The sequence below is a fragment of the Danio rerio genome, chromosome 7 (genome assembly GCF_049306965.1).
Source record: "Danio rerio strain Tuebingen ecotype United States chromosome 7, GRCz12tu, whole genome shotgun sequence".
Lineage (NCBI taxonomy): Eukaryota > Metazoa > Chordata > Actinopteri > Cypriniformes > Danionidae > Danio > Danio rerio.
This window is the reverse complement of record NC_133182.1, coordinates 57,658,494-57,675,000: the sequence shown is the minus strand read 5'-3', so window position 1 is coordinate 57,675,000 and position 16,507 is coordinate 57,658,494. Positions and strand designations below refer to the sequence as shown.

Genomic DNA, 16,507 nt, shown 5'->3' with positions numbered 1-16,507 from the left:
TTGTACATTGCTGCATTCATATTTCCTCTATCCTGACTCGTCTTCCAGTTCCTGGCGCTAAAAAACATCCATGATGCGGCCACCACCATGCTTCACTGTAGGTATGGTATTAGCCTGGTGATGAGCGGTGCCTGGTTTTCTCCAAACATACACCTGGCATTCACTCCAAAAAGTCTCCAAAAATTCTCAGACCAGAGACTTTTGTTTCCTATGGTCTTAGAATCCTTCAGATGCTTTTTGGTAAATTACAGGCAAGGAATGGCTTACGTCTGGCCACTCTAACATACAGGCCTGATTGGTGGATTGTTGCACAGATGGTTGTTCTTCTGTAAGGTTCTCCTCTCTCCACAGAATAACGCTGGAGCTCAGACAGTGTGACCATCGGGTAATTGATCACCTCCCTGACTAAAGCCCTTCTCCCCTGGTCACTCAGTTCACTCAGGAAGAGTCATGATGGTTCCAAACATCTTCCACTTATGGATGATGGAGGCCGCTGTGCTCATTGGAACTTTCAGAGCGGCAGATTTTTTTTTCTGTTACCTTCCCCAGCCTTGTGCCTCAAGACTATCCAGTCTCAGAGGTCTACAGACAATTCCTTCCAGTTCCTCATGTTTGTGCTTTGACATGCACTGTCAACCCTGGGACCAACCTTGGGACAGGTGTATGCTGTTTCAAATCATGTCCAATCATCTTAATTTACCGCAGGTGAACTCCAATGAAGCAGGTGAAACATCTCAAGAATGATCAGTGGAAACAGAGTGTACCTGAGCTCAATTTAGAGCTTCACAGCAAAGGCTTTTAATACTTATGTACATATGATTTTTTAGGTTTTTTTTATTTTGAATGAATTTGCAACAGTTTCAAAAAATCTTTTTTTTCACATTGTCATTATGGGGTATTGTGTGTAGAATTTTGGGGAAATAAATAAATTTAATTCATTTTGTAATAAGGCTGTAACTGTCACGATGTGGGGGTGGATGGAGAGGAGGCGAGGACCCAAATGCAGGGAATGAAGAGTTTAATGAAAAATAAAACAAAAACAAAACTCAAATCTCCCCACGAGGGGAAAAACACAACATCATATTACACACTCAACTAGACAAGGTTTGGAACTTGACAAGACAATACTTTAAACCACTGTTGTAGACTAGAAATCAGCAGATACAACAGGGAGGGGAACAATCAATAACGGACCAGCACGGAACAGAGCACACTAGGAGAATAAATAGGAAAGACAAACCAATAAACAGACAGGCGGACAGGTGAAAATAATAATTACAAACAAGGTAACAAGGTGGGTGGGACAAGACAATAGACGGGAGAGCGCATGACACAGAGAGACAATACAAGCCATGCGCTCACACAACACAACACTGAAGCACACGACAAAAGCACGTGACCACAATGTAAACACCGAGCCACGTGCTTTGACAAAAGACGCAAGACACGAGCACACGATGAATGAAAGCACTCACCGTGCGCACACACACGCAGCGTGCATGCTTCATCCCAGCGCCGACCAAAACCGAAACCAACAAGACTGAGACGCTGGGAATGAAACACCACGCTGCTGACAAACGAAAACACAAACACGAGTACAAGAGCGCACGCGTCTGAGTGACGCAGAGCGCGCGCGCGGCCGCGTCAAGCAGGAGCGCGCACACTCTACGTACACCCACGACGGCGCGCGCTCACACAGAGACAGAAACAGGACCCGACATGAGAAGTGTCAGAGCTCTGCCACCAAAACAAGAATTTACAAGACCAAAGTGGCAGAACCCTGACACTAGCCCCCCCCAAAAGGGACGCCACCTGGCGTCCCTAAAGGGAACATCCAACAAGGTACAAGACAGACAAGAAACACTAGAAGACAACAAAACAGGTAACATCAACAGACACAAGACAGGGGGGTGAACAGGCAAGACAACATGAAGGGAGGGAGGGAGGGAAGCCAAGCCAGACCCAACAAGACAAACAAGGGAGGGATGGGAGGGCAAGACCAGGGAGGATCAGGAGGGACAGTCCAGGGTGGATTCAGTGGGTCGGGGGCCCCGGCAGGGAGCCAGGGTGGAGCCGGAGGGTCCGTCCAGGGTGCAGAGAGGGAACACCAGGGAGGAGCAGGAGGGACGACCCAGGGAGAGTCTATCAGGGGAGACAAGGGAGGAGGTCGGTGGGGAGCCGGCTGGGCTGGAGGCCTGTGGGGAGCCGGCTGGGCTGGAGACCAGAGGGGAGCCGGCAGGGCAGGAGACCAGAGGGGAGCCGGCAGGGCAGGAGACCAGAGGGGAGCCGGCAGGGCAGGAGACCAGAGGGGAGCCGGCAGGGCGAGGCGCCGGGCTGGGACCGGCAGGACGAGACGTCTGGGTGGGGCCGGCAGGGAAGGGCGCCGAGCTGGGGCCGGCTGGGCGAGACGTCTGAGTGGCGCCGGCAGGGCGAGACGTCTGGGTGGCGCCGGCAGGGCGAGACGTCTGGGTGGCGCCGGCAGGGCGAGACGTCTGGGTGGCGCCGGCAGGGCGAGACGTCTGGGTGGCGCCGGCAGGGCGAGGCGTCTGGGTGGCGCCGGCAGGGCGAGGCGTCTGGGTGGCGCCGGCAGGGCGAGACGTCTGGGTGGCGCCGGCAGGGGGAGGCGTCTGGGAGGTGCCGGCTGGGCAAGGCGTCTGGGAGGCGCCGGCTGGGCAAGGCGTCTGGAAGGCGCCGGCTGGGCAAGGCGTCTGGAAGGCGCCGGCTGGGCAAGGCGTCTGGAAGGCGCCGGCTGGGCAAGGCGTCTGGGTGGTGCCGGCAGGGCAAGGAGCCGGGCTGGTGCCGGCAGGGCTAGACGTCTGGTTGATGCCGGCAGGGCAAGGAGCCGGGGTGGCGCCGGCAGGGCAAGGAGCCGGGCTGATGCCGGCAGGGCTAGACGTCTGGTTGGCGCCGGCAGGGAAAAGAGCCGGGCTGGGGCCGGCAGGGCTAGACGTCTGGTAGGTGCCGGCAGGGCAAGGGGCCGGGCTGGGGCCGGCAGGGCTAGACGTCTGGGTGGTGCCGGCAGGGCAAGGGGCCGGGCTGGGGCCGGCAGGGCAAGACGTCTGGTTGGGGCCGGCAGGGCAAGACGTCTGGGTGGCGCCGGCAGGGTAAGGGACCGGGTTGGGGCCGGCTGGGCAAGACGTCTGGGTGGCGCCGGCAGGGCAAGGAGCCGGGCTGGGGCCGGCAGGGCAAGGAGCCGGGCTGGGGCCGGCAGGGCAAGGAGCCGGGCTGGGGCCGGCACTGAGCGGCGCTCAGGGGCTGGGGCCGGCACTGAGCGGCGCTCAGGGGCTGGAGCCGACACTGGAGGGCGCTCAGGGGCTGGAGCCGACACTGGAGGGCGCTCAGGGGCTGGAGCCGACACTGGAGGGCGCTCAGGGGCTGGAGCCGACACTGGAGGGCGCTCAGGGGCTGGAGCCGACACTGGAGGGCGCTCAGGGGCTGGAGCCGACACTGGAGGGCGCTCAGGGGCTGGAGCCGACACTGGAGGGCGCTCAGGGGCTGGAGCCGACACTGGAGGGCGCTCAGGGGCTGGAGCCGACACTGGAGGGCGCTCAGGGGCTGGAGCCGACACTGCAGCAGAGGTCTTCCTCTTTAACCTCCGCTTCTGAGTGCGGGTCAGCCCTTGAGGGCTGGACATGGGCTGGGAGGCGGCGCTGGTGGTGGTGGTGCAAGGGATCCTCTCCTCCTGAAGGATCCCTTGCTCCTGCTGCTGAACCATGTGATTAATAAATTGCTGGTATGACCAGCCCACCATTCTCTGGATCTGCAGGGGAAGAAGGGGCTTGTCCAGAGCAAAATTTAGGTGGGTCATAAGCAGCCAGTCATTAAAATTCAGCCCCTCAGCTGCCTTGCGGAATTTCTCCGCAAACTCCTCCAAATTCAAGCCACATTGTTTCAGTGACTGCAAATGCAGCAACTTAGTAATGCGGCTGGCGAAGGAGCCATCTTCACTCCGCTGGGTCCTCATTCTGGCTGGTCCGTTCTGTCACGATGTGGGGGTGGATGGAGAGGAGGCGAGGACCCAAATGCAGGGAATGAAGAGTTTAATGAAAAATAAAACAAAAACAAAACTCAAATCTCCCCACGAGGGGAAAAACACAACATCATATTACACACTCAACTAGACAAGGTTTGGAACTTGACAAGACAATACTTTAAACCACTGTTGTAGACTAGAAATCAGCAGATACAACAAGGAGGGGAACAATCAATAACGGACCAGCACGGAACAGAGCACACTAGGAGAATAAATAGGAAAGACAAACCAATAAACAGACAGGCGGACAGGTGAAAATAATAATTACAAACAAGGTAACAAGGTGGGTGGGACAAGACAATAGACGGGAGAGCGCATGACACAGAGAGACAATAGGTGCGTTCGACTTCATGCAGCGCTGCGCAGATCGATCGAAATCTGTCTTAAAGCGGTGCATTCTGGTTAGAAATCTTGTCCGGATTGATGCTGCGCCGACGCCACGTGACTGTCACATGTGGCAACAAAGTACCGCGACAGCGCTCCGAGATCAGACGGCAAACTCAGACCATGCAGCTTCTGAAGAGCGACTGCAGGAGCTCTGATGACGACACCGATATTACACGATTGGCCGAGTTCACCACATGACAACAAACACGTGTATTTCGGGTTTATAATTGGACAAATTCCGATTCAAAAGTTTCAAAACAAACAATTCACTTTTCACACCCTCTCTATCCTGTACACATCTTGCTTATTAAAAGACTACAAATATTTTACTGCAGTATCATCTTTTGTTAAATAATCTGGTTATAAAGGTTAGCTTGTTTGCACAGGTTTATTTTTTAACTTTTTTATACAGACTATTTACTGCATTCATCTCCATGAACGATTTAAATGATATATTTTAGTGTATATTTTAGTGAATAAGCTAAATATGAACTCAAATAAGTCTTACAGAATTGAAATAAGAAAATCATCATCATTGATCCTGCCCCCCTAAAGCTCTCTTAACAAATTAAGTTAAAGAGCTATTTTATTAAATAATTATAAAATGGCTTTATTAATATAATATAAATAAATATTTTATTTCCTGTCTAGCAGTTTAAAGGCTACCTGCTCTTTCTGGGAAACTTCTACATAGCTCACTTATTTTACCTTTTGTTCTTTTCAACACAATCTTTTTGGATTAAAATGCTTTTTTGAAAATTCATTCATCATCCAAAATAATGTCATTTATTAAGACCTAATCAAAACACCTTGTTTTGCTTTTAACATGGGAAATTTTATATCTATAAATGTACATATATGTAAACCCTTTTTTAGCAGATTCAAACAAGAAGTATTAGCCTAAAGATTGATGTTTAACTCCTAGAATTTATGCTTATTGCTTTGTATTTAATAGACCTGTTCGTTTTTATGTTTATATTAACCTCTCATTTCCTCTTATTTCTCTCATGCATTTGTTATATATTTTATTCATAATTCTCTCTCATTGTTTAAAAATGAACTACAGTTTGTAGAGACTGTATTCTGTTTTATTTGTAAATGTTTTGTTGTTATAAATAAAAATAACAAAAAAATATGATGACGCCATGTGATCGGTCATCATGACTGCAGCAACTTTGAGTCCCGAAGTGTCCAGCTGTCCGTCTTGACGGCTCCGTTTTCAACTCCGCCCCGCCTGCGCTCGGCTAATCTCGTTGATCACCGGCTGCAGCTGAGCTTCATGTCGAACGCACCTTATACAAGCCATGCGCTCACACAACACAACACTGAAGCACACGACAAAAGCACGTGACCACAATGTAAACACCGAGCCACGTGCTTTGACAAAAGACGCAAGACACGAGCACACGATGAATGAAAGCACTCACCGTGCGCACACACACACAGCGTGCATGCTTCATCCCAGCGCCGACCAAAACCGAAACCAACAAGACTGAGACGCTGGGAATGAAACACCACGCTGCTGACAAACGAAAACACAAACACGAGTACAAGAGCGCACGCGTCTGAGTGACGCAGAGCGCGCGCGCGGCCGCGTCAAGCAGGAGCGCGCACACTCTACGTACACCCACGACGGCGCGCGCTCACACAGAGACAGAAACAGGACCCGACATGAGAAGTGTCAGAGCTCTGCCACCAAAACAAGAATTTACAAGACCAAAGTGGCAGAACCCTGACAGTAACATAAAAACTTGTGGAAAAAGTGAAGCGCTATGAATACTTTCCAAATGCACTGCATAGTGTAGACTTCCTGCTAATATTTCTTGCAAATGCAAATTACAAAATACAATTTTGTATTTGAAATATGTATTTGAAATACATGTATCATATGTACTGCCCTTCCCTAACACAGGGATAACCTTTGTGAAAATGGCTGAAAGCAGAGCGGATCCATACTGAATTATTACAAGTAGAATCAAAATTATAGGATTAGGTGATACTTTTTATGAGTACAGTTTTAGCTTAAGATGCTCACAGTGTTGGTTCTCGTCTGTCGTCATTACTGCATTTTAACTGGCTAAAATTACAGAGAGCCCTATGATTAAATTCTTAGTAATTATAATAATTGATGGTTCATTCCACCAATTATTCCCCTGATAAATCAGGAAATTAGCTAAAGGATAGTTATTGAATCACTATGTAGTATTAATACAGTATTAATACAGTTGAAGTCAGAATTATTAGCCCTCCTGAATCATTAGACCACCTGTTTATTTTTTTCCCCAATTTCTATTTAACAGAGAGCTGATTTTTTTTTAACACTTTTCTAAACATAATAGTTTTAATAACTCATTTCTAATAACTGAATTATTTTATCTATCCATGATGACAGCAAACAATATTTTACTAGATATTTTTAAGACACTTCTATACAGCTCAAAGTGACTTTTAAAGGCTTAACTGGGTTAATTGGGGTAACTAGGCAGGTTAGGGTAATTAAGCAAGTTATTGTAAAATGATGGTTTGTTCTGTAGACTGTTGAAAAAAAAATAGCTTAAAGGGGCTAATAATTCTGTCCTTAAAATGGTGTTTAAAAAATTAATAACTGCTTTTATTCTAGCCAAAACAAAACAAATATGACTTTCTCCAGGAAAAAAAAAAATATTATCAGACATGCTCTGAAAATTTCCTTGTTCTGTTAAACATCATTTGGGAAATATTTTAAAAAGCTAAAAAAAAAAATCATAGGGAGCTAATAGTTCTGACTTTAACTGTACATTATATAATATATAATACAGTCTTACGAGTAACAATTAAAGCAGAGAGTTAGATTATTAATGCATTCCTGAGGGTAAACTTGGATGTGGTTGTTATTAAATAATATAATCTTTACAAAAATGCGCTAGCGTCGAGTTATTTGCATAAAAAACATGTGCAGTACAAAGATGTGTTCTTTCAAAGACTCTGCCATATAAGGCTTGTATTGCTGTACAGAGTCTAGTGTGACAAAAGTCTGTGTGAGGCTTGGTGACCACATGTTATAACAGCAGCAACGTGTGAAAAAAAAATGAAGAAAAAAGGAAGTAGAAAATGAGAAGCAGCCAAATATATTGGCACTTCAGAAAATGTGCTAAAACTTGATACATTTTTTTGTTCAGTATTTTCATGTGCCAACCAAATATTGTACTGATTATTTAAGAAAAATCGAGAAAAGATTATTAAAGAAAAAGAGAGAAAAGTTAAAAATAAGGATGGCATCGACTTAAAAATATTAAACTACTGTTTAAATCAAGACTGAAAACACATCTGTTTAGCTGTGCCTTTTAATGAATGAGCACTGTGCGATGTCTTTAAGATTACACTATTATGTCTTTCTTTTCTTTTTCATTTATTTATAACCTGTTTTAACACATTTTAATCAGTTTTTATATGTTTTAATTGTTTAAATCATTTTTATTTTCTTGTTTCTTTTATTTTTGTTTATGTAAAGCATTTTGAATTACCATTGTAAATTAAATGTGCTATATTAATAAACTTGCCTTGCCCTGCCTATGTCTTACATACAACCCATACATTTGTCTGGCATGTAAACCTTTGTTCTTTTGCAAACACTATTCATAACAGGTATTAATATCCATTTAACTTCATCCCATCTGATCTGTGTTTACATGATATAATTTCACTTCAATGAATTAGCAAGAAGTAACAATGTTAATTTGTCGCTTAATTATGTGACTACACAAGCACAAGATGCTGTAATTTTGCTGGTGTAGTAGAAAGAAGTGATGTATGAGTGACCAAAGCAGTAATTTACAGTATGTCAAGAAAATTCACCGCTAAATCAAATGACATTTAGTCATTTTAAATGTCAAAATGTATTAATACAGAATACAGTCCTTCTGAACCTAAATATTATTTCACTGTATTTCAGTTTTTTTTTATTTTTTTTATTGTATTTTTGAACTTCCAAAAATCGTCTAAACCTTTAAATCAGTGGTCACCAAACTTGTTCCTGGAGGGCCGGTGTCCTGCAGATTTTAGCTCCAACCCTAATCAAATGCACCTGAACCAGCTAATCAAGGTCTTACTAGGTATACTTGAAACACCCAGGCAGTTGATGCAAGTTGGAGCTAAACCCTGCTGGGACACCGACCCTCCAGGACCGAGATTGGTTTCCTCTGCTTTAAATGGTAATGTAACTCTGACACAAACCTCATATGAGCTATTGGTTTTACCTTAGCAACTACAGTTTGTATCATTTCAAAGTTCAGTTTAGGACAAACAATTACTGACATACTCAAATATCTGAAGCAAATTTTACTTAATAAAATATTAACAGGTAGGTCAAAATATTGAAACATTAATGGTACAGCTCACCCAAAATTGAAAATATGCTGTAAATGTACACATCGTCAGGCCATCTGAAATGTAGGTGACTCTTTTTTAATTAGTTGAATATGATTTTAAATGAAATGATTTGAAATGATTTTTAGTTAAATTTGTGGTCTTTCTTGATTACAATCTCCCCAAAAATGAAAAAAATAAAATGAAATAAAATAAAATAAAATAAATAAACATTGAACTGCATTGTATCACCAATGACCACTGATTCAGTTAAAACTCTTTAATGTTCTACTGAAGAAGTAAAAACGTCACTTACATCTTTCATTTTGACAATACAAAATCTTGATCATATTCCAAATTAGACAATCTTTTAAATGTGGCAAATTATTCCAAGTATTACTTTTCTTTTTGGTCAAATGAGACATGCAAAATGAATTCATGAAACCATTCATAAACAATTCAGTGCTTTAAAATGTAAGATTTTTATGCTCAGCATAGTTTGCCCTATGCTGGTTTCACCAGTTTCTTAACATAAAACCTGTTTTAAGAAAGAATATTCTGTTCTTCCTCATAGCAACATTTCAATATCAATAGTTAATATCAACTATAATTTCACAGCTCTCAAGAGTTCTTGATTGTGATTGGTCAAAAACAGGATTTTGAGGTGTGATATTTCCTGATAGCAACTGGTAAAACTGAAAACAGGCTCGCACAAACTGAAATAAAGCAGTGTTGGGTTACAATGAATCTTAGTGTTTGATTATTTAATAAAATGATAGACTAAAATCGATATTTCGTGCATAAATATTTATTAATTATTCAAGTATTGCAGAGTCACTCTTGGTTTTCACATAGACAAGATCGCTTTGTATACCATTATAAAATCAAATCAGATATTTTGCATAAATTATTCACTTTTGGTAGGACGAAGCTGGAAGTGAGACAAAGTAGGATTCATTCTGTGATTAAAAAAACAAGTGGATGTAAAATATCCTTTACTTAAAGAATGGCTCCATCGAAAGCACTGTGTGGAGTTTCTACTGAATGTCTTTTTTGTCCTAAATCTTCAAAAGTGTTGTCAGGTCACATCATGTTCCAGAAAAACACAATCTGCCCACAAAGACTTCAGCAAACAATAAAACAGTGTCAACAATTTCATATTATATGCCAACACACAACCGACTGTGTTCTAAAAAAATGGATGAAAAGCCCTTCAAGAGAATGTCTGTTAGGATGAGGGAGCTGCAATTCCAGTTTTCTCAAGTTCTGTGTGTAAAAGATGTGTATTTCCTAAAGATTATGTGTTTACACGCTGAAGTAAAAAAAATACTGTTTCTATGCATATTAACATAGTGCTTCTTTACAGGAATTTTGCAATGAATCCAACATTTATTTACATTTCAAATTCTGTATTCATCTCAGATTTTACATTAAAGTAAAAGTTATTTAAAGTTGAAATAATATTTCACTGTATTTCTAATATTGTTGTTGTTGTTTTGATCAAAAAATTTGATCAAATAAAGTCTTGTTGAGCAGAATAGATTTAAAAAAAATAATAATAATAATTTTACCATGACTTTTTTTTAATTACTGCCAAAATGAACTAATGATCTAAAGTAAATTTGACAGAACTTGACAATGCAATTTAAATATTTATATTTTCAGTTTAAACGTTTAGTACTGTATTACAAAATGAATGAAGCATAAACTGTGTCAAAATAAAAATATGTTAATTACATTTGATGTGCAGCTTCATTAAAAAAATGATGTTTGCTGACTGTTCAAACTACTTCATTAAAATGGGCTGAAACGACACACTTCTTGAGATTTTGGGGGCACAACATAATTGTTTTATGTTCAATCCACTTTTACGAAGATTGTAAACACTTATAAGTTAACTTAATTCCTTCATGTTGTCCTAACACAAATAATTTGTGTGGAACCCAGCATTTTATTTTTTACAGCGTACATCTGTTAGGCTGGTGTGCTACAGTAGACTCACATCAACAATAAATACATGAAAAACACTAACTTGCCTTTTGTTTATTGTTTACTTTAAATGATTTTGGACTGTAAACATAACTGACTGAAGTCATGTGAATATATAGTCACCTTAGAATTATAGGGTTCTATCTGACATTTTTTTTCAAAATTTAGTTATTGACATTCTTATTAAATGACAACTTATTTACATTATGGAATGTTTTTTTTTTTTTTGTAAGTTATTTATACATTAAGACTTTTTATTTAGAAAAACAAATGTTACACACATACTGTTTGCTAAATGTAATGCAAAATCATTCAAAACGCAGATAGAAAGTTATAATTCCAATGTGACAATATGTTTTTTAACAATTAGCATTTTGGGGTTTATTAGTTAGCCTAACGGAGTCATTTTCGGGTTACTGCATTCATTGAAAGTTTGAATTACTTATCATTTGAAAACTATTTCAATATTTTTTTAACAAATGTCTCAGTTTATGCTCTTTTTGTATAAAGTATATTGCATAAAGCATAAAGTATACAAAACATCTATTATCATGAACTAACACATTTATAACAGCACAGAAAAAAATACGGGAGAAACACTGAAAAAGTAACTGTGGTTTGTCAAGTTCAAGTTAATTACTTTTTACTTGGTCTTCAAACATTTATTTATCTGCTCCCCATCTTAACAGATACTTTACTAATACATGCTTTGTTTCCTTACATGACTCAGTCGTAATTACTGTGCATCCTCTGACCGTTACACCACTTTTTGTAGTTAGCAGTATGGACCAGGCTTCTGTAATTCCTTCCAAAACACAACTTGGTCATTCAAGCTACGTGTTGTTGTGGCAACGAGTTTTGAATAGCGACATCGGTTGTAGTCCACAGGGAATACATTGAAAAGACCTCCATTGGGTGGATTGGTTAAACCAATTCTTAAATGCTGCATGCACAACCCCAGATATACATCTTCTATGTAAACCGGTTTAACAAGTTGGGCAGCTTCAACAAGTTTCTGTGACAGGTCTATAGAGAAGACATATCCTAAGCCCAGAGCATAGGGGGGATAAAAATCTGGGGCGAATGTTGTTTTCGGAAGGTACCACTTAGAATTGGGGTTTCTTAATACCACCGCTCCTCTAGCCACGAGTCCACTCATATAGTTCTGCTTTGGTGCTGACTGAAGCAGGTTCACTAAGTTTTTCACATTGAGGAAAATATCAGAGTCAACCTTCATTACATACGAGGTGTTCTGGCAGTAAGCGGTCAACCATTCCATCATTATCATTGTCTTAATGGTGAGATTGTAATAACTGTCCCAGAAATCGCTTTGCACAATGTCATGATACTGCTCGCTTTCCTTCAACAGATCTTCATGAAGCTTTTGGCTATCATTTGAAGTGGAGACACCTAGTAGGAATAATAAGGTCACCACCTTGTCCCCCACTAACTTCTCTGTACCCCACGTTGAACGGACGGCATCCCGTGCAGCCTTGTTGCTGGGAGCTACTGGTATCAACAACACCACAAACGGGTTTTCCTTCTGGCACTTCTCTGGCTCATTCACAATGAAATGATACTTCCCTGGGTAAGCCACACAATAGGGTTCTGGAGGCTTCCACGGTTCTTGAGTAGTCACTGCTGATGGTGTAGTCAATGAAACATTGTCGTCTTTAATAAATAATCCAACTGTCGATGTCCACGTGTCTGAAAATTCATAGGGGAGGATGTAGTAACACAGGCACAGGACCAGCAGAACCATAAAAATGCCAAGTGAGCGAAGAGATTTGAGTCCCCAAATTGATTTTCCATGGCTAAAACAAGAAAACATGCTTGTATTGTATATGAAATTAACTTTACACTTTATTAGAACAATACAATACAATACTTTATTTCAGACTTACATCTGAAATAGTTATGTTAACCAATCCTTACAAAAAACAAAAAGACTAACATACAGACTAATATACAATGAAAAGACACACAAATCTTGATACAAATACATCCTGATGTATAAATGAATGTTTTAACTTCACTTTATTAAAACGTGGGACTTTAAGTCAATGGGTAGAATTTAATGGTTTAAATTCATGATTCAACACAATCATCACAATGGAAATGATGTTCCTTGCGAGCTTTGTGAGGTTCTTGTATTACAAAAGGTCTCAAGAGGCTTTCCTACACTGTAAAAAGTGAAAACTTAAACAAATTACTTCGAGGTGTTACAATTAAAATAATTAAATTTAACAAACTTAATTTATGATAGTTTTCAGTAATAAATTAGTTTAGTTATTTTAGTTTTATTAATTTATTTAAGAAAACAAGAATGGAACAGTATATACATTACAGTACAAATCATTCAATTTAATATTGTTGTTATAATAATAATAGTAAAATACTTTTTTACAGTAAAAACAATTTCCTTCCCATGTTAATATTATTATAAAAATTATAATACTTTTATGTTTTGGCAGCCAGTACAAGTTTTGCTCACTAGCAATAGCGAACAATCTTACTGTATACTTGCCAAAAATCAATTACAAAAACTTGTTACACTTAAAGGGCGATGCAGTGGTGCAGTAGGTAGTACTGTCACCTTACAGCAGGAAGGTCGCTGGTTCGAGCCTCGGCTGGGTCAGTTGGCGTTTGTGTGTGGAGTTTGCATGTTCTCCGTGTGTTCGCAAGGGTTTCCTCCGGGTGCTCCGGTTACCCCCACAGTCATGCCCCCCAAAGACATGCGGTACAGGTGAATTGGGTAGGCTAAAATTGTTTGTAGTGTATGAGTGTGAATGAGGGTGTGTGGATGTTTCCCAGAGATGGGTTGCGGCTGGAAGGGCATCCGCTGCTTAAAAATGTGCTGAATAAGTTGGCGGTTCATTCCGCTGTGGCGACCCCAGATTAATAAAGGGACTAACCGAAAAGAAAATGAACAATGTTACTCTTAAAATAACTAAGGGTTATAAGTTTCTAACTTTAATCTACTGTAACTTTGTCAAACTTAATTAAATTCTTTGTAACAAGTCAAAGTAATTTGTTTAAGTTTTCACTTTTTATGGTGTACTATCTTTAAACAGATTTTAATCTAGTTCATCCAAGTTTGCTTTTAAACTCACAGACTCATAATTACAATACTCATACATACAGGCACACTGTAAAACCCTACAGTCCACTTTATCAAATGAATTGAGTGTAGTTAACTCAAAATTGACTAAAAGGTAATTCTACTCATTTGAAAAGAGTTTTGAACTCAGTGTTAAATACCTCATTACTTCAATTTAAATGGAGTAAGTTCACAGTACTCATATAGTTTAGCTTTTGAAGTCAACTGGGTTGAACCAATCGGTTTCCTCAAAAGGTTTGAGTTGCCTTAACGTATTGGGTTTTACAGTACTTAGTTGGTTTGAGTTCTCTTTATTTATTGGGTTTTTTACTGTGCTCAGATTGCCTCAGAGTTCTGTGAATTAAGTTCACAGAACTCATTAGTATTAGTTTTTGAACTTAAAAAGTTTCTTGCAAACATTTCTTCAAATGGTTTCAGTTGCCTTAACTTTTTGAGTTTTACAGTGCATAAAAATATTCAAGAATCTTTTTCGATGCTCCAAAACATCTAGGACAATGCCAAAAATAAATAAATACTGTATTAATTGAACATAAATTAGTTTATTATTTTAGTCACTTTCAAGATTTACTAATACGTTTTTAAAACCCGGGCACTCATGAACAATTATATCTTAACTAACATTAACAGATTAATAAATGTTGTCAAATGTTTGTGGAGTGTTATCAGACAGCAGTTCTATACAATCGATTGATTAAATAACAAAGATTGACATGAAGATTTAATCTGTTCAAAACCTGTGCAAAATTCTCAATAGAAACAAAATCCTGTGTTTAATCATTTCTATATGGCAGTTTTAAAGCAAATCCTTCACATTCAAATTGAAGCATTATCTTTACAGCGATTTGATTAATTTCCTCTTCAATATACAAACAGAAGACATCAATCAAACAAATCAGGCGTATGATGTATTGGTACTTTACCTTAGATCTTCACCGTCTTGCACCATATTTCCGCTGTAACTAGAGTTTCAGGCACATGATGGTAAACTTGCAGTGTGAGTGTTGAGTTTGTAGAGAGCCAAACCTTTTTCTTTTTTGCATAACCAGTTCCACCCGTCTACCACATCAGGACAAAATGAGACCAACACTATTCTGACATTTATAACAAAGGCAAAAGAGCAAACATCTTCTGCCTTGAAGATTACCCTGTATACAGTAAACGTCAACACAGGTGTGTATAATTAAACACCAGTAGCTGTTTATTTTGTTTTACTTTTGATTACTACAGTACAATACCCTGAGATGATAATGTTTTCAGTAACCATATGAGGTTGTTCTTAGAATGGCAAAAATAATGACAATCAACCTAAAGAGAAGTTGTGTTTCTGTCCATAAACATAGACAGTATGAAGAAGTGTGCTTTCAAAATTCATCTATGGGAAAACCACAGTATATGTCAGTTTAAATTGACTGGCTTCATTTGACTGAGATGCATAGCTTGTCATTGTTGTTGATGGTTTAATACTATAATTATATACCCTTGTGCCTTCCTTGTGTTGGAGCAATTATCAGAACACACTCCTCCCAAATACTGTTGATAAAGTAATGTAAGTGTGTTAAATGCAAAAACATAATTGTCACAGTCATCTGTGGTCATGTCCTTTAGGGCCACTAGAGGTCTTGATTTCTGTGTTCTGGTTGTGTTTTACTGGACTGACTTTCCCATACATCATTGCAGCAATCCCTGTTTACTCATTAGCTGTGCCCACTAAGACTTATTATGTGTTTTGTGGTGTTATTTAATAATAATAATAATAATAATAATAATAATAATAATAATAATAATAATAATAATTATTATTATTATTATTATTATTATTTGTCATTTGGATTTCATTTGTTTGCTTGATCTGGTCCTTGCGGTTCTTGTTTGTTGTTTTCCTGATTGCATTTTTGGACTCTTTGCCTTGTTTAATCACCTGTCCCCTGCCTTGTTTAGTTTTGTCTATTACCTTATTTTGTAGATCCCTTTTTATTTTTAAATTAAGAACTGTGCATGGATCCTCTGGTATAGAAAGGACACAGCTGCTGATACTCAAAGCATGCGAACATCAGTTACACGTTTTTTTCATGACAACAATTCAACAGTGATTACATTTTTAATGTTACTGTGAAGGGTAGGTCAGGGGTTGCAGTGTAATAAATTAATCAAACAGAATTTAATGGGTAATTGAATAAATAATATAAATAATTACCTTTAACTTCTGGCCAGGAGCATGGGCATGTTCTCCTCATGTTGGTGGGGTTTCCTCTGGGTGCTCCAGTTTCCCCCACAAGTCCAAAGACATGCGCTATACAGTAGGTGAACTGAGTAAGCTAAATTGTAGTAGTTTATGTGTGTGAATGAGTGTGTGTGGATGTTTCCCAGTGATGGGTTGCAACTGGAAGAGCATATGCGGCTTAAAACATATGCTGGATAAGTTGGCAGTTCATTCCACTGTGGCAACCCCAGATTAATAAAGGGACTAAGCTAAAAAGAAAATGAATGAATTAATGTATTTTGCGGAACAAAAGATAATCAAATGTAAGTAAAGAAAATAAATACTTTTAGAGACTCATTCATTTATTTTCTGGTCGGCTTAGTCCCTTTATTAATCTGGGGTTGCCACAGCCGAATGAACCGTCAACTTATCC

The 16,507-nt window shown here is 39.9% G+C and overlaps 2 protein-coding genes across 2 annotated transcripts; both read right to left on the bottom strand.

Moving 5' to 3' along the window:
• Nucleotides 1-1,003: 1,003 nt before the first annotated feature.
• Nucleotides 1,004-5,991, bottom strand: LOC141375145 (uncharacterized). The gene is made up of 2 exons (XM_073907366.1): nucleotides 5,848-5,991; nucleotides 1,004-3,979 (listed from the first exon to the last, which is right to left on the bottom strand). Exons 1-2 carry the CDS (start codon nucleotides 5,878-5,880, stop codon nucleotides 1,889-1,891), a joined length of 2,124 nt encoding a protein of 707 aa, XP_073763467.1. The 5' UTR covers nucleotides 5,881-5,991; the 3' UTR covers nucleotides 1,004-1,888.
• Nucleotides 5,992-11,493: 5,502 nt separating this feature from the next.
• Nucleotides 11,494-14,931, bottom strand: LOC565422 (beta-1,3-galactosyltransferase 2-like). The gene is made up of 2 exons (NM_001128726.1): nucleotides 14,795-14,931; nucleotides 11,494-12,567 (listed from the first exon to the last, which is right to left on the bottom strand). Exons 1-2 carry the CDS (start codon nucleotides 14,818-14,820, stop codon nucleotides 11,529-11,531), a joined length of 1,065 nt encoding a protein of 354 aa, NP_001122198.1. The 5' UTR covers nucleotides 14,821-14,931; the 3' UTR covers nucleotides 11,494-11,528.
• Nucleotides 14,932-16,507: the final 1,576 nt, after the last annotated feature.

Coding starts and splice junctions, on each gene's coding strand:
- LOC141375145 (XM_073907366.1), bottom strand. CDS start 5,880: ATGAAGCATGCACGCTGTGTGTGTGTGCGCACG. Junction 3,980..5,847: donor GCTGTGTGTGTGTGCGCACG/GTGAGTGCTTTC, acceptor ACATCGTGACAG/AACGGACCAGCCAGAATGAG.
- LOC565422 (NM_001128726.1), bottom strand. CDS start 14,820: ATGGTGCAAGACGGTGAAGATCTAAG. Junction 12,568..14,794: donor CAAGACGGTGAAGATCTAAG/GTAAAGTACCAA, acceptor TTCTTGTTTTAG/CCATGGAAAATCAATTTGGG.